Genomic DNA, 22,737 nt, shown 5'->3' with positions numbered 1-22,737 from the left:
GTAGCATCGATACAAACTCATATTTGCAAATGGCCGCGCCACCTGTCTGCTCGCTGGATGGAGCAGAGCTGCGGCGCGGTCGGTAAAGCAGCTAGGGCGCGCCCCCCGTCCTCCGCGACCTTCGCCCCGCGCCCGACGCGGACCGAACCCCAGTACGATCGAGCGAGACGGGCCGGGCGTACCTGCTACCAACGACCGTACAATGCGTCACACTACGCGATTATGAGGCGAACGCGACTATTTTCCTCAAATAATCAGTGAAATAATGTAAAACGTTCGTCAAAAAGTAACTACAAGCCGCCGCGGCGTCACCTGCGTGCCCGCTTCGTTGTCCTCCCGCCGGCCGGCGGACGCTGCACGCGACAACGCTTCCAATAAAAAAAAACTAAAATTTCGATGTCAGTGAGCGTGAGGACTCTAGTGTCAGTGTAGTGTAGTTTTAAAATAGTTAAATGGATAAACTGCGTGCAATGTTCGTATGAGGAAGAAAGGCAACCGGAACATCGTAAGTGGAGAGTTTGCTCTCAGTGTTAATTCTGTTGTCAGAGCAGAAATGCGGGGTAGCTCGCCCCTGTACCCGGAGGTTTTAACATACGAGTGGGGAGGCCGCTGAGCGCACTACGGAGGTACGGAGGTCTATCCCTCGTATACTCACTCAATGTTTTTTATCCCGAGCAGGTCTCTTTCCGAACCCCTTTTTTGTGCGGCGTATTTTTTTGGAGGGAATGTTTACGAATCGATATCTTGTAGGTTATGATACTCTAGTATCCGTAGCTTGCATTTTGGCGTTATCGCTGAAATTCTGTTGAGCTCAATTGTGAAAGTAAACATAAAGCTTAAGAGTTGATAAATATCGAAACAAAAACCCACCCCACAATAAAAGAGCTTTGCTTACAATCAAAACACACCCAATATCAAATCAATAATAACATTATCGTAACATTTTCTTGCATTGGTAATGGCAGCACGGTTAATGAAAATTTAGTAGACTCTCACGATAATAAAGTGTAGTAACTCCAAAATCAATAATTTGCCGCGCTGTCCAAAAAAACTGGAACGCTATACGCTATATACGGTGTTTAGGTAACCTCAAAACTTGTTTGACTGAGCCTCCCGTGATCAAATGAAACACCAACCTATATAGTAATGTTATATCGCACAAAGTCAATATTTAGCCAAGTGTCATACAAGACAATGTTATTGTTATGTCATATGTAAATAAAAGACAAGTTTTGCAAATGTGTATACTACTCTATAAAACAGAATAATACAATACATATATTGAATTTAATATACATGAACACGAAATCATATAAGCAAATAAAATACGATAAAGATTTAATTTCATACCTATATAAATACGTATACAATAACTCGCGCCCGATAAATACAAAATAGCAATATTTGATTGCAATTTACAGATTCTGAACTACTGTAATTGATTTAAATTTTAAATCCATCTATAAAAAAACCCTAAAGGAAAATGACATGACGACTTACACAGAAAATGAAAAGTAATAATTTATTTAGTCTAAAAGAAATTTCATTGGTAACCACAAAATTATAATCGAATTTAAACTGTTGTGAGACATACTAACATTAAATCATTTTACGGTTTAGACTCACTTGTTTTAGTCACTCGCGCGACATATTTCACAAAATTATAGTAAACAAATCTAACAAATCTAAAAACCACAACAATAGCAACAACTTTGTGTCAACCATAACAAGAATCAATTGACGATCAATAAGAATGACTATTTACAATTGCGTTTCCATATCAATAACATTTGATTAGATCAAAATGCATTCGATGTATAAAGATCAATTGTCTGTTTAGTAATCGAATTTTCATTTGATTACTTAAGGCCAGTTGCGCCAACCACAGTTAACAGACTGATCAACGTCACGCAGCAGAGATCTATGAAACTTCCCATACAATAGAATTTAGCGAACGCTTTAACGGTGGCAGACGGTTTGGTGCAACCGACCCGTAGTACCTTTTTCAATTAAATTAAATTGATGTACACTTTAACTAGTTAGGTTAAATTCACTTTGGTAGTGTTAACTATCTATACACTGTGCTATACACATTATAATTTCAAGAACCTTCACAGGGTTTAAGCAGGGTTTAATTAGGCAGTCCTGACATACGGATATGCATAACCTTTGACCCTCTATTTGTACTTTTTAACTAATCAGAATCAGAACTATTGAGCGCCGTGGTTGCTTGAACTCACGACCATGACTTTTTTGTGGCCAATTTTAAGGACCTTCTAACATGATTTAAAAAGTACTGAAATCATCTCAAAAATGATCCAAATCTGCCGACGAAAATGACAACCAACCAAGCCAAATCACTTAACACTGTGCAGGGGAATCACAATCAATGACTGCGACAAGGATTGGAGTTGGAGCAACTTACTAGGGTTCGATAATTTCGACATCGTAAGTCCAACCCTAAAAACGAACAGCGCTGGGAATGAGTGAATAGGTATACCAAATGTAGAATCATTGAAATTGAGAAGCAAACGAACCGTTGCTTATATCGCAAGTTTCTAAGCGGCATCGAAATCTAATGGGAATGGTGTATGGTTGTGTATCGATTATAAAACTTGAGTTTTTGTATCGTGTGTTCATTCTTGAATAAATGTATGATAGAATCTTATGTTACTTTTCGGGTAGAGATAACTTGAAGAGCAAGGCTACATCGAACAAAGTCTGATCTGATGACTTTGCTCGATTCGAGCATTTTCGACAGACTTACTCGTCAAGTAGCTTAAGTTTTAAGGTCAAGCACGTACCTGCGTCGGGATCGATATTGGGATAGAAAAGACAATGATAGATCAGAATTACTCGGGCCACAAACCCTAACAATCATAGCATAACAAACTACCTACATAAGTTTAACACCGCATATGATATAAGTTTTGTAATGTAACCTAGGAAGGCAACTTTTCTATATGGTTTCTTAGATATACCTATACGAGCATACTTTCATATCACGCAAATCACGCAAGGTAATCACGGTCAATATAAGTCTAGTGATACTTTTACATATTTGGAAGTCCTCTAGAAATACTCTACCTTACAACTAACAGTGTTGCAAAGACACGGCCGGGCGGTGTTTGGTATGGAGTGCTAAACAACGCCTAAAGGTACACTATATTTCCCATACTAGTACATATACTACATATTGCGTGTAGGACGGTTTTTTGGCCACGATAACTTCTTGGCACGGCGTGGCACAGAGCGATACGAGAAATAGCGATGCCACGCTAAATGCATTTATTTTCGTAACTGATTTGAAGATATGTAATTTGTTTTATAATAGATCTAATTTTGCAATAGTATTTTAAGGGGCCCACTGACTATCAGTCCGCCGGACGATATCGGCCTGTCAGTTAGAACAAAAATTTGACAGTTCCGAACAACCGACAGGCCGATATCGTCCGGCGGACTGATAGTCAGTGGGCCCCTTTACCAGCGTGAGGTCTGTGGCAATGAAAACTTTAAGAATACGTCTTTACCTTCGCCTGTCACTTCGATCAGAGAAAGCTTAGTTGAAGCTCCATGGTAAGGTCACGTTCAAACAGATCTTAATTAACGAGGGATTCCTGTCAGAGCTTTAGGTAGTACAGAATGTTGGACATAGTTACATTAGTTATCCCGTGATTCCCGCCAAACAATGTTACGGACAAAATAAAAGTTTATATTACTCTCTTAAGAGTAATGCATCTGGATTGTTTATTTTTAAGTTATCTAAAACGATAAATACATTATAAAAGAAGACCTATAAAATTCTATCTTTTTGCCAAAACTTTCAACAAAGTTATTTTATGGAAATACAAATGAATATCTTGTTAAAAACATTATGAAATTCGATTCAAGCGATTCAATGCCATATTGTTGCTTACTTGTCGCCAATAGTCTCAAAAGTATATATAAACATCCCAAAGGCAAAGATACTTTATTATAACAATACGTAATGAAGATCTGCATCACTGCGTGCGACGTCACGTTTTCACTGCACTTTCCCAAAGTCAAGCGTCTGTCGCGTTCAACGACATTATTTTCTGATTTATATTCAGAATGCATTATATTTCATCTAAAATAGTTTTATATTCTTTGATTAAAACAACAGTAACTAAAAGCAGGCGTATCAGGCGGTCAAACGAAAGGCTCAGGAAAGAGATACATGGAAATTGCTCCACCGACAAGAGCTAGGCTCGTAAATTCATGATGATGATGAACCAAAAGCATGTGCAACAAAATTAAAGGTAAACACTAAACAGATACCACTGTGAATCTGTTACCTCCCTGTCACACTTACGTACGAATTTACAAGTGCGACAGAGACAACACGTCGAACGTTCGCGGTAGGCCCTCTGTCATCCCGAATCGGGATTGCCGATACATTCTGTCTTTTAGCTTTTAGTAATGCCAAAATCATCGGCCCAAAAGCTACTAAACATGACTATTGACCAACTAGTAACAAATTACAATATCTAAATGTGTCGTTTTCAAGCAAAAGGTACCACATTGTCGCTTGCCATAAGGACATTCTGGCAGGTTTGTCGTATAAAGATACAAGCAATTTTCGTCCTTATGGTAAGCGACAATGTGGTACCTTTTTATTGAAAACGTCACAAATATTACTTACTGTATGGATTTATCGGTGGCCGATATGTTAAAAGGTGAGGTTTAAGAGGTGAAGTAAACCTTAATTAATGTATTCTAATCCTTGCATATTATTATTGTATTTATTAAATGTTTACACGACGTGCTGTCATGCTTTTGTAATGGTCTTCAACACATCGGTGACTGATGGAATATTCTAATTAGTAGCATTATTAAATTACATTACAAATAATGTAATTTAAACCAACAACAATACATTATGTTGGCTTAAATTACATTATTTGTGCCATTTTCAACCAAAAGGGTACTTATTGTCGGTTGTCAATAAGGCGGTATTTCCATATAGCTTCAATTCGAAATCAACCTTATCGACAAGCGACAATGTGGTACCTTTTGGTTGAAAACACATTTCTTATCAATTACCGTACGATAGATGTACAGCACGATTGCACTTGTTATTGTCAGTTTGTATTTTATTGCGGTTAATCGGCGGAAAAGAACCAAATAAGTATAAATATTGTTATTATAAACCAATACAAGTCCAGGATCATACTTATACATATACATACTTATGTTTGCAATGTGTGATGCCATAAAGAAAACAAAGATATTTTAGAACTAGCTAACTCGCTATACATAGATTAAAAACAAGTTTTTCAACCAAAAGCAATCATCATCTGATTAAATCAACGTTAATTATTTATTTAGTTATTACATATATACAAACCGTTGTAGGTAAGTATTATTATTTTAATTTAAATAATTTTTTTTAATTAAAATTAAAAATTAAAGTATTATTATTCTGATTAAATAAGATGTATTAAGTGCTTGAAATACGCGAATAACACCATATAATTATTTAAACAGCACGGTCGTTTTTGTCTCACTGGATAAAACTTTAACTCATTAAAATTACTAGGTCAAGGCCTGTAAGGGTCAAAATTTTTCGATAAAACCGGACTCTTTTTTTGTGGACATAAATATTTACGATTGGTGACGTTTTCAATCAAAAGGTACCACATTGTCGCTTAACATAAGGACGAAAATTGCTTGTATCTTTATACGAAAAAATTGTCAGTGTCCTTATGGCAAGCGACAACGTGGTACCTTTTGCTTGAAAACGACATTTAGATACATTTGTGACGTTTTCAAGCAAAAGGTACCACATTGTCGCTTGTCGATAAGGTTGATTTCAAATTAATGCTATATGGAAATAGCGCCTTATTGACAACCTACAATACGAACGACAATGACAAACGACAATCTTTTGTATATCATATAAGTATTTGTATTTAATCATAATTTTGTTAGTTTACGTTATTATGTTTATATATATATATATATATATATATATATATATACATAATATTTGAATTTTTTTTTGGTTCTATTTCTCGTTATAATTTATGAATCTATCCTGCACCAACATTTATGTCTCTGTTTGACCCAATGGTTGACTGGTAGAGAATGCCTTTTGGCATTAAGTCCGCCATTTGTACATTTTTCTTTGCTTGTGCAATAAAGTTTAAATAAATAAAATAAAAAATAAATAAAATAAGTACCCTTTTGATTGAGAATGGCACGTTTTTCTAAGACTTTCGTCATACGAATTTTAAGAAGTAAAAATTACATGCCTATTCTATTTATTACATACCTTATGTTAAAAAGGTCTAATTTTTAAATTATTCCCATAAACACAAGCATAGGATTATCTTATCCAACCTTAAACCCAAAAGCAAACCTTTGTGACGACCGGTCTGGCCTAGTGGGTAGTGACCCTGCCTGTGAAGCCGATGGTCCTGGGTTCGAATCCCGGTAAGGGCATTTATTTGTGTGATAAGCACAGATATTTGTTCCTGAGTCATGGATGTTTTCTATGTATTTAAGTATTTGTATAAGTATTATATATATCGTTGTCTGAGTACCCACAACACAAGCCTTCTTGAGCTTACCGTGGGACTTAGCCAATTTGTGTAAGAATGTCCCTATAATATTATTATTATATTATTATTTTAAAACTGACTCAATCGTCACGAGCGACATTACGGTCACTCGGGGATCAAGATCGTTTATTACCTGCTACCTTCGGTCGCACAAAAGAACAAATATTTGGACACAAATAGCCGATACTTCCTTTAAATATACGCAACAATGCCACAGCTATAGCCGATATCGATAGGATGCAGATGCGGCGGGTTATTTCGGAAGTTAATTTAATACGAATACGTAGCTGCGTAACTGGGTATTTGACTGTACTGAAATAGTACATTTCGATGCTAGTGCGGAAAGTATGTCATTACTTCACGAGCACCGAGATCGCCTGCGGCTCGTGGCAAGACTCGGGACGAGTGAAGAATGAAATTTCCGCACGTGTATCGAACGACGTTTTTTAATACAGTTGCGAAAAAATAAGAAAAACAACAAGTAAGGAATTCGAAACTTTTATATTATTAATTCTGTGACATCACTGACATTGACATTATAAAGAGGTGTTTTTGAGCTGGGTGTTATTATTATTGAACCCACTTCAATGAAAGTTTTTTTTTAAATGCATGTTCTATAAGACAGAAACAATTGTAAATATAAAATATTGTACTATTATTACCGAAATATCGTTAATTACGATTATTTGTGCATCGAACACAAAAACAATACCGAATGTTGCCTTTGGAAACTTAAAGCAGAAAGAAAAAACGCCTCTTTGACAGGCGTTCCCACGGCGTTCCGTTTCATTCAGACAACTTATTAAGAACGGTTTTTCAATATTCAATATAAACAAAATAGACGTGTTATAATGATGAAGAGACAAGTAATAAAATATGAAATATGTATATTTTTCGTATTTTTACATTAACAGTAGGTTTTTATGTTAATTAAGAAGTTTAAAGGAAACTAATATTAACACTCATCAATAAGTAGTCATGAATTGGAATAAGAATAAATTTAAAAAAATTGGAAAAGTCAAAAGCACTAGTTCGCGAAAACCAACTTTCCGCACGCAAAACAGCTACGTAAAGTAGCTCTTTTTGAGCAACTGTATTAAAAATAAATTATTTTACACCATGCAAGAAATAAAGCACCAGAAGATTAATAGAGAAACGTAGACAGCAGTTATTTTTAGACCTAATTTCTATTTTAAAACCCATATTAAACTATAAAGAGTAGGTAATTTGATTGTGACGTCACATGCTAGTGTTTCATATAAATCCCATAGTAGCAAAATCGTTTTGACAGTTCGAAAAATGAAACTGATTTGACTAGTAGTCAAATACCCTATACGTGCAGTGCATATATGTATTAAATATGAGGATAGATTAGAAATGCACTCATATTGTTGCTTGTTTACAATAATATCAAGAAGACATTATTATAAATTTAAATTGAATACTGTTTCAACCAACTCTATAATCTTTTTCGTCAAATGTTTACTTAGGTACTTTTACCTTGAGACGTTGCTACGTAATACGTATGTTATTTTGTATATGAGGTTAGATTAGAAATGCATTCATATTGATGCTTGCTTACAATAACAGTAGAAGAATTTATAGATCAGAATTTATGACTAAACTATTCTAAAATGTATTAGTGAAGTGTTTCGATACGATCATTCATTTTTTTGTAAAAAAAAATACTTAGGTGCTTTTGCCTTGAGACGTTTTGCCCCATATGCCTTCAGACATGCGCTTTAATGTAGGTATTTTCTTTTTTAAATAGTGTTGTACATTGAATAAAGAGCAGTTGGTCAAACCAAATTGACAGTAAATAAGAAAAAAATAAAAATAAGTAGGTAGGTACTCATCCTTTTCTTTTGGGTGCTAGTATGTCTAGTGTAAGACAGAGATAGTATGGTTCTGTCGTCTATCTTGCAAACATAATTCAGTCAAAAGTCTACACAAAATTAGGTCAAGTCGAGTAAGTCGGTTATTGTATTGAAAAAGTTAAAGGCCGAAACAGGTTGAGTGCATGCAGGTGCGTTGCCAGGAGTTCACGGCCTCAAGGACGCACGGACACGCGAGTTGTCTTCATGCTGGCTAGTTTAATAGTAGATTGTTAACCAAGGAATGAAAGGCACTCAAATAATGCCTTTCACCCGAGTTAAACGCTCTAATTTTCATTTCGAATACGAGGAGAGTAAAATGCATGTGTTTTTTTTTAAACCTTAAAAAAAACATGACAAGTATACATTTTTATAGCATTTCTTGAGGGTACTTTCTATTAATTATGGAATGGGAAGTTAAATATAAGAATGGAAATTGTATAACAAATCCATTTAAATTGCTTATCGTAAAAAATACATACTCGGAACGTAAAATGCTCTAGTGCAGAAACGTATCATTTTCTGCACACCTTTTAGAATAACAATGACCCTCTTTCAAAGCATGAGAAATGAAGTCTGTTTGTTTGTTAGTTTGCTATTCCTATAGACCATACTGACTTTTCAGTGATGCCAATGTTGCTAGGGTGTCATTGCTTCTTGATCTGCTACTTCAATCGAACAATTTCTTCGTATTTTCTATGTTTATAATATTATGGATGGCCTTATCCACGCCACGCAGATAAGTCGCGGGCAGAAGCTAGTGTTTTATAATTAACTTTAAGTATATAATAATATCTTGTATTTTTGGATTTTTACGAGTATACGGTGAGTCTACTATTTCTACAGTCTATTAGCCTCTAAAAAAAATAAATGTGTCTAGGTGAGACTCAAATGCTTACCTATCTTCCATAAACATTGGGTGTATATTGCTTCACGGTTTCTTTAAGTAGTGTAGTACGCGTTGGTTATACAATTTAAAAATTTAGGCTAAAACCGGTTGATTGCAAGTACAGATGCAAGTGCGGAGTTCACGGCCTCAAGCACACGCGAGCACGCGAGTTGCGCCGACCCGATGATTGTCTTGGGCCGCGGGCCGGTTGCACCAAATCTTTATCATAGTCATCGTAACAGTACCTATTGTTGACTGTTTAAAACCGTACACGGCGGGAAGAAGTTGATGTGGCGGGAAAACATACAAATTTGAACCTCATGCCGTTCCATTTTAAGTTTAAATTTCTTCGATAAATTATCTGGTTATCAACTTCTTCCCGCCGTGTACGGAAATTATTTCGCGCCATGCAAGAAAGAAAGTACTAGAAAATTGTGCTGAAGTCTAGTCAAAGGTACCATAGGTAGGTTTGTCGCTTACCATAAGGACGAGATTTGCTTGTATCTGTATACGAATAAACCTGTCAAGGCGTCCTTATGGCAAGCGACAAAATCGGAAAGAACTAGGTATAAAGAGGTCACTTGACCGTGACGTCACTTTTTTCTGTTATATAAACTCCATAGTGGTTAATTCGTTTCGTCGGTTGGAACGTTGGAATTAAGAAACTGATTTATGTGTGATATTTATTTAGTACTATATATTTATGTATGCTAGTACATTTTAAACAGTTACTGAAAATAATTATAATTAGAAACTGATTTGACTAGTGCGCCATTCATTTATTACGTAAATACAATACCCTAGTCAGTTAAATATACCCTATTCGAAAAAAGAAATTGTTTAGACTAATGAGTCAAATACCGTATTTGAAAAAAGAAGCTGATTTGACTTGTCGGTCAAATAAAATACCCTATTCTTTAAAAATTGCTCGTATGAAAAGTTTGAGTTCTTTATAGGATGACAGCTGCGGATGCTATATTTATTTTGATGGTGAACAGTATGCGCGTGGTGCAGTTGCAAACCGACCTTAAGTCTATAATTTAAACAGATGACAGATTAAAATAACTTGGGTTGCTAATGGTTTAGAGACATCCGTATCCGTACATTGTTGTTTTTTTAAATTGTTACTTAGGCACTTCTACCTATCGGGGATTTGTAAATCATATTTTGTACAGTGGTAATGGTGTTTGAAATAATAATATAATAGACTAATGAATAATGATAAGATCTAAAAATGAAAAATGCTAGAGAAAATTTTAAAAGGTGAAATTGCATGGTTAAGTAATAAGTATGTAAGTACAAATAAAATAAAAATAAACTGACACATGTCTATCTATGAAATGACGAATTATTATTATCAATAAACAAATGCCCACGAACGACCCACCCTAACACAAATATTTAGTTCCCTCATGTGACCGGTTTTGTCCCTGTGGGTTATGTTACCCCTTCATTGTCAAAAGCTTACAAAACGATGTGTTGACTTTGACCCCCGCGCACGCCTCGAGTTTGTAAATACAATAAGTATGAAAAATTGCACTTAGTTACGTTCAAATTGAGACTTAACTTAATCTTCAAAAGATTCTTCAAGAGAGTTCGCCTTTGTACTGCCTATCTCTGTGCCATATTTGTGTTCTATGTCTTTGTACAATAAAGAGTTTATACATACATACATAGATTATTGTCTTCGGTTACCGCGATAGTTACTCATGAATCATGAAATAAAACTATGAAAATGGATTATAATAGTCGGAATAGTTGTATTGTATAACTAGCCTTAGATTTAGATTTATTTATATCAGGATAAAAATTACACTATAAATTTGCATCAATACTTATCTTCTTATCATGATCGTCTGTCTGTCTGTCATGAACCGATTTTGCATGTACAACCAGCCTTAAAGTTTATAGTCTATGATGGGTCATTATTTTTAGTATTTGGGTATTTTTACACCTTGTAGTTTTTCGTCAGTCACCCGTTGACCACGAACGCTGTAAAGGGTTCGATACGTCGGGATGTATTATAAATTCAATATACGCGACATGATCCGTTTTCATAGTTTTACTTCAAAAGATTGTAAGGAAAAAGTGACATACAGTGTTGCGTTTTACAAAAAGGCCTCACACTTGTTTTTTTTTGTATTGGGCGTCTATTTTTAACTTACGGTTATCAGATAGAAATACCAACAACGATTACAGGTCTTTTATATAAATGCGACCCAGTTTGTAATGTAACTAAAACATCCATTATTGGATCCACTAAACAATAAACATTTACGTCGATTGCACCAAAATGTTTGTAATCGTTAAAGAGTTCGCAAAATTTTATTGTATGGAAAGTTTCATAGTAAACCGTCGCGGCGCGCCGGGTGACGTTGATCTGTCTGTCAAGTGCGGATGGTGCAACTAGCACAGGCTTAAAATGGCAAAGTTTGAAAAAAAAAAGTTCTATAAAAATATGATATTTATTGTAGGACTTCCACACAGTTCTGTCTTAAACATATTGCATATTGTACATACATATATAATTATATCAGAATTGCATGTATGTATGTAGAAAAACGGGTGTTAGCGGCGGAACTTTCAAATTTTATTACACATCGTTTAGGACGACGAGCTCCATTGAAAAGAAACGAAATCATTTTAACCTAGCTCATGAACGTTCCCATAGCTTACAGAGTTCAAGCCAGTTTAAGCTAACTCAAGATATTTACACCCTAACGGGATGATTTCGGGTATAATAGTTATTTGTTATACAAGGGTGTAAAGTTGTATTTTACCCGCGAGTGTAGAATTGCAACAAGAGCAAGCGAAAGGAATCTATAGTTGAACCACGAGCGAAGCGAGTGGTTCTAAAATAGAATCCTGAGCGTAGCGAGTGTTTCAACACACGAGAAGTAAAATACATTTGCACCCGTGTGTAACACAAAACTTTTCACCTCACTATAGCGAGGAAAGTGCAACATCCAGGCGTTAGATCATCTTCACCACTGGAATCACTCATTTTTTACGATATTATAATAGAAAACTCTGGAAGTTGTGTATTTTTACGCGAGTCGGTGAGAAGTTTTTAAGTAAAAAATTTGTTGACAAATGTTGACATTTCTGACGTATGAAATGTCAACGATGCGTTTTGAAATTGCATCGACTCAACTTGTGCGTTCAGTTATATTTAACATCATTATAAAAAAACAAACGTTTCTTATGGAATTTTAAGGTTTATGACTTAAAATCATTAAATAAAGCTAAATTTGGTATTTTTTATTAGATTCTCAAACCATTTATTTAATGATAATTAATATCGAACGAACCATTATCATGAGCATTTTACGTTTTGTTATCTGTCAAGCTACTTAAACACGCTCCATCCAAGGTCAAATTACTTTCCCCACTAGTGGATAAAACGTGTTTTTCCCCGCTTGTTTTTAAGGATAAAAGACAACTTTCTGAGCTAGTGAGGGGAAAAAACTATTCTATATCCTTTCTCACGGCCGCAACTCAAACTACGAATATCTCCAACGAAAGTTTCACCTAAATCGGTTCAGCGGTTATTGATTCCCCATATTACAATATTGCACCTCCCTTTTCAATCCCTAGTGATGATTTCTGGGATTAAAACTATCCTTTGATCTTCCCCTAATTAAAATTAAAATTTTATTTATGACCAACTAAGGGGCAATATTGTTAGTGACATGTACTCGTATTAGTATAGCGACGATCGGGTCTGCATCTGAGTGATAACCGCGTCAGCTGAAGTAGGTCTCATATCATATGTTGTTGTTATCCTATGGCACCCCAGAGGTGCAAAGGGCCTTCACAAGCTCGCGCCACGCCTTCCTATCTTCAGCAACCCCTCTGGCCTCGCTCCAACTCAACTCGACCGCTCGTAGCTCACTCATGACGGACCGTTGCCAAGAGTGTACAGGGCGCCCGGAACCACGGCTTCCGTCCGGCGGTTTCCAACCGAAAGCGATGCTTGCGTTATTCGTTTCCACTCTTCGAATAGTATGTCCTATCCAACTCAATTTCCGTGTCGCTATTTCTTCGTCATATCATATACGAAAGAAAAAGAGACCAAGGTCATATAGGGTGTATGGATAGGCTACTGACGACAATTGTACTTCTAGCCGCTGCACATGAACCTGGATTATTTAATGAAGTTGAAAATTACTATGTAAACATTGGGCACTAGTCCCACCGCCTATAAGAAAGCCACCAGCTATTGACTACTGGCGCCTTCTACATAAATTATGTAGCACGCGTCTTCGTATAGATGTTTATATAATCTTTTTATAAATTTATTACTCCTTTATAGTAACAAAACACTTATGAACACATAACACTAACTATTCCACAATTCACAACGTCCTCTTCGAATGTCGGATAATACAATACAATACCCATGCATGACCGCCATATTAGTGTCATTAGTTTTATATCTATCCATTTAAAGCTAAATATTTTCTTATAAACAGATACGTGTGCAATCTACAAGCGATATTACTCATAAACCTTTTTTTTTATGTTTGTTAAAGGAAAAATTTACCGTTTCGGACAAGACTCGAACACCGATCGCTCTTAAGAGGATACATTAGTGTTCATTTTTCCATACAACGTTCTCGACATTTTCCTCTCTTGATTTTGGCCCTAGATGAATATTTTTTTTATATGAGTTAAATATTACCAGTATCTGTGTCTGTATGTTGTGCTTTTGATATTCTTATTTTTATAAGAACTAGGTTACTTCAAACAACGCTAAAAACGGCAATAATAAACTCAAATATAAAAACGGTCAGAGACAGATCATTTCTTTCTCATTCCGTTCACAAAATTTCGTTACAATTCGTTAAGTTTTGGCGGAGGAAAATGTCGAGAACTAAACTTCGATGTCTTAGATTTTTACGCAGGATTTTTCGCCTGAGCTGCAGTTGTCCTTATCGCACTAATCTTAGGAGCCGTCCCCGTCAGCGTGACGGAGATATTTACCTAAAATTCTCAAATCTGAAAAGGGGCTCAGCTGATATATCCTCTTAACCAACTGAGCTACCGAAGCTGACCAGAAGCATGCTAACTTGCCATTCCCTCCATTTCTTTACACACCTTATGGCTCCTCTACACGATGGCCCAGCGCAGGCCAGTCTAAGGGACGCAGCTATGCGGTGGAATGATACAGCAATATCACTTGCTCCCTCTAACGCATAAATGCGTCCCTTGGACTGGCCTACGCTGGTCCATCGTGTACAGGAGCCATTAGGGAGGCGCATAGCAACATCAACCGAAAGAGTGTTTTATCTTAACAGCACCGGAGTCCCAAGTAATATTAAGAACTCACCAGTAATAATATGCTAACCCATACTAAATTATTTTTTAACAAAAAATGTGAATACAATATGGCTCCTTGGTTCATGAAATCGATGCTGTAAATTATAAATTCAGGTCTGTAAATCTATTTACGAGCTTCAACATCGGTAAAGACAAACGGATAGACAGCAGAAAGACAGAAATAGGTGTTTATTGTACCCATGGGAATAATGGAGCTTTTCGAACACAACAAACACAAAGAGTTTACATCTAAATTATGTACTAATTAAAGAAATGCTTACAAAAATAGTACTACTTAATTTACAGAGCTCAATACATACTACTAAGCCATAAAATAAAATAATCATAATATTACCACATAGGAAATGGAGAAAAAATTTAAATTCAACATTGCAGCTTTCTGTCTACTTACTTAGTTAGGTCACAGAGTAACTAATAGTATATACTGTTAAGGGGCCCACTGACTATCAGTCCGCCGGACAATATCGGCCTGTCAGCTAGAACAAAAATTTGACAGTTCCGAACAACTGATGGGCCGATATCGTCCGGCGGACTGATAGTCAGTGGACCCCTTTAGGTTATAATCATAAGTTCTGTCACAAAGGTTTTGACTGATAAAATGTAAATATAAAGCCTTCAATAAAAAAAAAGTAAGACATGACTCGAAAGCTTCTTTTATACCAAAGATAGATATAACTCCGTAATAGATGGATACAGTCTAAGGAAAAAACGTGCCTCGAAAATCACGAAAATTTTATTGTCGATCAGATGGCGCCACTAGTTTTGGCCTACTCTCGTATAGAGGGCGTTGATGGTTTCGTTTGTTATTTATAATTTTAACGCATATCAGTGAAAGAACATGGGTCAAAATCATATAAAAATAATTAATACAAATAAAAAATTCATTTATCCATATTTAAATACATTTTAACGTATTTTTATAAATCTTCATTTTTAGTTTCAAAGTATGTCGATAGATGACAGTGAATTTACAGTGGTTACAAAATTTACTATGACAGTACCGCTCTATCTTATTATACTAATCAAAACGTAATATAATTAGTTTAAAATATAGATCGCGACTTTCTTTATTACTTGTTTACTTTGCGATTGTGGTTAGACGAAAGTACGCGGCTGGATTGTGAAAAATTATACTTCACAAAAGGGAGTCAACATCAACTGAAGACATTTTTATTGGATTTGACTTATGGATTTAAAAAAAGGAAGACTTTATATCTAAAACTGACTTATGAAGTTATGAAATCTAATCTTACTGAAGAAGAGGCAGTATGGCCTATGGACCTACTTTTTTATTTTAATATACTTGTTTATTTTTTGAAATAAAAATGTTTACAAAAGTTTCACCAAACTGTAGATAGTTTGGTGGCGTTATTTATCACCAGCATTTTGTTCTCCAACAAGTCTGTACATCAGCTTTGCCCTTAAAACTTAGGGTACGTTTGGTATTACGTCACGAATTTCGGGGTTTTTCTACCCTTCCCCCTCCTTGTCACACTTGGTCACATTTGGCAAACCCCTCCCCCCTGGTGTGACGTCACATTGTTTCAATGAAATCGGCAAAACGAATTAAGTATTATTAATATTTTATCAAAATATTTTTGACAAAAAAAATATTAGTAATTTTATAACCCAAAACTGATTAGGAAAGAAAATTAAACGAGTAAAAACGATTATCGTTCCAAAAAACTTGTCATTTAACTGTATAGCGAATAAAATAATTTAAATAAGTTAAAGTGACGTCACAAAGTTTGTGACTCCCCCCTTGTCACAACATGTCACATTTTCTTGACCCCCTCCCCCCCCCCAAATGTGTGATGTATTTAAGGGATGACCCTTTTTCAGCAACACGCTTATTTTGGTAAAACATAAACAGTTGCAATTTTCGCAGTCAAATACACATGAATTATATATCTAAAGAACGAGAAAAGACCCAGCTTTTTTAATGGAAGATGTAAAAAAGAAAAAAAATAGTGATAAAAATCACTAAAATCGGCCGCGTATTTTTGCTTGTTTTTTTATAGCACTTTTAAGAATATTGCAAAGAATTATACAAAACTGAGACAGTCAATTTCGTCAAATTATATTGTAAGTAATTCAGCTTTCAACTCATGTATATAAGTAATAAGGGATCTGTATAACTTTTTTATGAGTAAAAAGTCTTTGTGACACAACTTATGATCTGACTAAGTAATATGTCTAACAATAATAAGCTGAAATCATGTGTAAATTATATTAATAGATCATCTAGCTCAATTTTTTATCGATAGATGTCGCTACAACCATAAAATCACAACACGCAAAAATGTGAAAAATGGAGTTACGCTGCTTTACAAACTTTCGTAAAACCAAACCGCTTCATTGCAGATGAAGATAGAGAAGACGATTTATTATTTAAATATTTAGAATAACAAAAATGCAAGTTTGAAATACTTGGATTTAAATCCCTCTGTCCCTTTCACGTCATTAGCAGAGAAAGAGACAAAACAAAGTCCAAACGTAATTCAACCCTATATTGACAGTTTGTAATAGACACCCGAAATAAGTCAGAACGCATCGTTCCATTCGTTCCAAACCACAGACCTAAAATTTATGCTTAAAACCACCTACAAGAATAAATTGGTAATAATTTTATTAATTAAAGAAAAAACATTACGTATTTTATTGTATAATTACAATACACTTTTTCTTTTTCTTCAATATATGACGTCTAGCAAATCTTGTCAGTAGAAAAAGGCGCGAAATTCAAATTTTCTATGGGATGGGACGATCTCTACGCGCCTACATTTTTTAAATTTGCCGCCTTTTTCTACTGAAGATTTTCTTGACCAGCTATATTTCAGTATACAATAATGGACTTAAAAAAAACAAAGATTATCATTTATCCAGCAAAACAAATATAGTTGGTCAAGCAAATCTTTTCAGTAGAAAAAGGCGCGAAATTTAATATGTTATAAAGGATGTTTTGCATTTTTTAAATTTGGTGCCTTTTTCTACTGACAAGATATATCATTATTTTTTTAAACTATCTAAATATAGTGTCAAACTGTCAAAGGACTGTCTTATTTCAAACATAGACAGAGAGACTCATACTATCTTTGTCTTACAGTAGTACTAGCACCCAAAAGAAAAGGATAAGTATAGTTTTTTTTGTTCTTATTTACTGCCAATTTGATTTGACCAACTATATTATAGTTGACAAAGAGTTTAGGGTAGTATCCGCAATTCGGACCGTATTTTACAGTTTTTTTTTTACAAAAAAGTTGTCGATTGCACTGTCAATGTCAATGTTAAATGATTATTATTATTTTATTATTATTTATTTATTTAATAAAATACAGAGTATTCATACTATAAACGTAATTCATAGCCCCGCAAAACTCAATAAAGAGTTTGACTGTGGGGTCATCAGTCTCTAGTTACATATGTACTTAACTTTAATTATATAGTAGTGCAATTACTACAAAATATTGAGGTAGTGTATTTGAGGTAGTGTGTAGGTCGTTATTTTCATGGTTATTTCTTATTTCCCATTTATTTCCATATTATTTCACTGAAATTTCCTCGGAGAAATTTCTTTCGTTTTGTTTCCTATTGCGGTAATTAAATTAATTGTTATAATACCTCGAGAAAAAGTGATAAAGAAGGATTACATTTTTTCAAGTTGTATTCTTCCTTCCAAGTAATATGTTCTTTACTGTTGAGGTGAAGTCTTGTGACTTGTGTACTACACGAGATCAAAGTTATTTGTGCCATTTTCAACCAAAAGGGTACTTATCGTCGCTTGTCAGTAAGGCGCTATTTCCATATAGCTTCAATTAGAAATCAACCTTATCGACAAGCGACAATGTGGTACCTTTTGATTGAAAACGTCACATTTACAAAAAAAGCCTTCGAAGAAATATCAATATCAAACTGCTCCCTTGTTGTACAAAAAACTATTGTATTCAACATGTATCGGTACATTTTTAGGGTTCCGTACCCAAAGGGTAAAAACGGGACCCTATTACTAAGACTCCGCTGTCCGTCTGTTTGTCTGTCTGTCACTAGGCTGTGACCGTGAACCGTGATAGCTAGACAGTTGAAATTTTCACAGATATATTTCTGTTGCCGCTATAACAACAAATACTAAAAAGTACGGAACTCTCGGTGCGCGAGGCCGACTCGCACTTGGCCGATTTTTTAATTTGCCGCCATTTATCACTGACATCTACTGTTCACAACTTTACTGGCTAGACTTACCTGAATGAGATTGGCCGGTCGTAGTATTTTAATATTATAGGTATTTGGGTGTATCTCATAGTAACTCTGCATTTAGACTCCGAAAGCATCATTTGGTGAAGTACTGAAGTAGAATTGCTGATGAAATTTTTCAGTTTTGTGAAGTCGCTAAAAATATATGACTACTTCAGGGTTATCACTTCTAGTTTGTAATAGGGCATATTATGCAAAATTCTGCGTAGGGGGCGCCACTAGCACAAGCAGTAAACAAACCTCTTGGATGCATCCTAACTCCATAAAGCTTCCGATGTACCCTGCTCCGGCTCATGTTACAACTTAAAAAATACTTCGATGTAAGATCTTCGCTTCGTTCTAAGTGATTGTAAGATGTGTCCGATGTCCCAATTTTTTTAAATTCGTTGATGTGTTTCCATGACCGCCGAGGTATGACAAACCTACAGGTCCGACTTTCCAAGGGGAACTTGAGAAAGCATGGGAACTCATCGTTAGTATTGCTTACTCGGAATTTTAGATGCCAGGCTTGCCCACTTTGGCCACTTTAGGGGATGCAGTTTTTGCCCAAGTTTATAGAAATATTGCCAGGTGGAAGTGCCATTATGGGTGGAAACTTTCCACCCATAATGGCACTTCCACTGGAAAGTAACCACAAAGTTAATCAAATCTGACCTCTAAGTTGGTAACACTGTGGAGTGCTGTGCCAGGATAAAATTAGTTACAGGAGTGGTCAGACGGTCACCAACAAAGCTTCCGCCCAAGTCACCTTGCTTCAACCGTATAGGCCTAGTGACCTAGGACTGTCGGAAGCTTGGTTAGCCACCATCTGGCCTTCAAGCAAACTTCAAGTAAAGAACACAAGAAGCGGTGTGGCACCGCACCGGCACCGCCCGCCGCGGAGGCATGCGGCGTCGTGTGTCCGGTCTAGAGTCTAACGGATTACCTACGACGTGATACACAATTTCAAGCCGCTCGATTGCGTGCCGCCGCGGTGGGGGGTGGATCACTGCTTCGTGTTTTCTTTGCTTTTTGTGTCAACCATCTAACGCTGTTCTCCCACAGATGTCGGTGGGCCTGCAGCGGCGCGTGCCGCCGCTGGACGACGCGCCGGGCGTTCCGGCGGCCTGGAAGAGCGGCAACCCGGAGCCGCCCTTTTCGTCCTTCGCGCCGCCCGCGGGCTCTCCGGCTGGCCCGGCCTTCGCCGCCTCCCCCGCGCCCTCCACCCCCGGCCCGGGCTTCGCCGGCCCACCTTATGCGGCTCCTTTTGGGAGTCCCTCAGCCCGGCCCGGGAGCGGCGGTGGGGGCTTCCCGCCGGGCCCACCGCCCCAGCAGGGGCACTTCCCGGGTCCGAACTTCGCGCCGCCTGGGTCACCGTTTCACCCGCACCCGCCGCATCCGATGCCCCCGCATCCGCATATGATGGCGCCGCTACCGCCGCCTGTTGACAGGTGAGTTCCTTGTGATTTCTGATTCCCTGTTACTAAAATGTCATGCTCTCACGGATGCGCTGTTGGCTATATGAGGCCTTGGGGCCAATGCGAAGATCGAAAACGAATGTAACCTATGCTTATCACATGGAGATAATAATGTCATTGACATCAACTTGTAAAAGCGACGTGGCTAACACAAAAGCTGTCACTCGGACACCAGTGTCAAAACTGAAATTGAACTTTATGCACATGCACGTAGGTCTATGTTGCTCTGTGGTCTGTGACGGATTAATCCGTCTTTGGCGTTGGACCTGCGGTGCCGATATATCCGTCATTGGCTCTTTGGCTTACAAAAGGTTAACTTTGCAGAAACTATCCGGATAAGGCATTTAAAATGATCTGAACACATTACTAACCTAATCTAACCTCTGACCGTCGTGAGATTAGCCACAAAACGGACTTCGGACCACCTGAGCCAGGTGACCTAACCGATTCTACCTAAATCAGCAATTTCGGCCATTGTAGGATTGTGCTCGTATTGCATACGTAGGTTACTTATAACTGTCCCGAGGTATATGCCACTGCCGAAAACAGACCTCGATTGAACCTCCTGACCAGTTCTACCAAAATCTGCAATTAAATATTGCGTTTGTTAATAGGGTTACGTACCTACTGGCACTCAACCTGTCCTCTGACCGCATAAGATTTATTTGCTACTAGCTTTGCCCGCGACTTCGTCTGCGTGGACTTAGTAACCCCAGCTAGAGTAAGAATAGCGCCTGGAGAAAATCTTATAGCAATTATTCAATTTGAGCATATTATGCACACAAATTAGCAGACACTTCATTAATTATCTCAATTCCACCCCGCTTTTTACTTTCTTAAGGGATGATTTTCGGGATAAAAACTATCCTATGTCCTTCTCAGGGACTCAACCTATCTCCATGCCAAATTTAATCTAAATCGATTCAGCAGTTTAAGCGTGTAGAGGAAACACACAGACAGACAGACAGACAGACTTTCGCATTTATAATATTAGTGTGGATTGTATAAAGCTAATTCAGAACCATGTAACCGATTCAAAATCTCCATTTCGACTGTTTCCTACTCCAAATCCAATGTCTACCCTCTGACCGCCGTGAGATCAGCCACTGTTTAAAATGGACTGTACCACCTGATCGACTCCAAATCTGCCATCATTGCATTAATCGTTTTATTATAGCATTTATAACATATTCGTAACGTAATCCTGTCCTCTGATAAAGCGAATTCAGAACCATGTAACCGATTCCAACTCTTCTTTCGACTGTTTTCTACTCCAAATCCAATCACCTACCCTCTGACCGCCATGAGATCAGCAACTGTTTAAAATGGACTTTGAACCACCTGACCGACTCCAAATCTACATGATTGACTTGATAGATTATAGATCCTTGTATTTGTATTGCATTATTCGTTGACGTCTGACCACTGCGAGATAACGGCGGCAGACTTGTTCTAGACCGTACTAATAGTAGTGAGAACTTGCGCGTAATTTGCAATAAAATAACTATTTTTTATAATGAAATAAAAGTAATAAAACTATGAAAACGGATTATATCGTGTATATTGAATTTATAATACATCCCGACGTTTAGAACCCTTTACAGCGTTCGTGGTAAAGGCTTCGGAACGTCGGGATGCATTATAAATTCAATATACACGATATAATCCGATTTCATAGTTTTATTTCGTGAGTGACTATCGCGGTAACCGAAGACAATTTTTTTTTTAAATCTCATAATCTTTAATATTCTCTTTATTGTTATTAAATTGACATTACATATATGATAATTACATAATTTTGGAAAAGAGCTGATACACTTCAAACTACTTGATCGATTTTTCTCAAACATAGCTAAGAATCACCGCAAGGAAACAAGCTTTCAATGTGAAAAAAAAAACCGCAACGATATCGGTCCATCCGTTGGAGAGCTACGATGCCACAGACAGACAGACAGACATTGACGTCAAACATATGGGGTGTTATATCTTTTTCAGCCACGAAGTGAACAACTCGCGAACGCGGGCCCACGGCGTTCGCGTTCTCAACGAGATCGCCCACGTAGGACACTTCTATAGGTATCAAAGGATTGATTCGCCCCGCGCCGCATCGCTTCGCTTCGCGTTCGCGTGTTGTTCGCCTACGTAGTACGCTGCTAAGACGCTTATTACGCGTTATTCCGACCAGAATGAGGAGCTTTTCAAACCTACCAATTTTTATCAAAATCTGACAAAAAAAAATAGGTACATTGTTAAAAATTGTTTAATGTACGGAACTCTTGGAACGCGAGTCCGACTCGCACTTGGCCGGTTTTTTCTATTCCTTTTTTTGACTGCCAATT

The 22,737-nt window shown here is 36.9% G+C and overlaps 1 protein-coding gene across 1 annotated transcript in view; it reads left to right on the top strand.

Annotated features, from left to right (window-relative positions):
• The first annotated feature begins 129 nt into the window (after window positions 1-129).
• The window catches only part of LOC134752154 (LIM domain-binding protein 2), an 82,823-nt gene continuing 60,215 nt past the window's right edge, over window positions 130-22,737 (top strand). Inside the window, exons 1-2 of the mRNA XM_063687753.1 lie at window positions 130-505; window positions 19,986-20,371. Of these exons, the coding sequence (XP_063543823.1) occupies window positions 479-505; window positions 19,986-20,371 (413 nt within the window). The 5' untranslated portion in view covers window positions 130-478. The remainder of the gene's footprint in view (window positions 506-19,985; window positions 20,372-22,737) is intronic.

This window comes from Cydia strobilella, chromosome 24 (genome assembly GCF_947568885.1).
Source record: "Cydia strobilella chromosome 24, ilCydStro3.1, whole genome shotgun sequence".
NCBI lineage: Eukaryota > Metazoa > Arthropoda > Insecta > Lepidoptera > Tortricidae > Cydia > Cydia strobilella.
The sequence above is the reverse complement of the archived record's forward strand: the minus strand, read 5'-3'. Positions and strand labels throughout refer to the sequence as shown.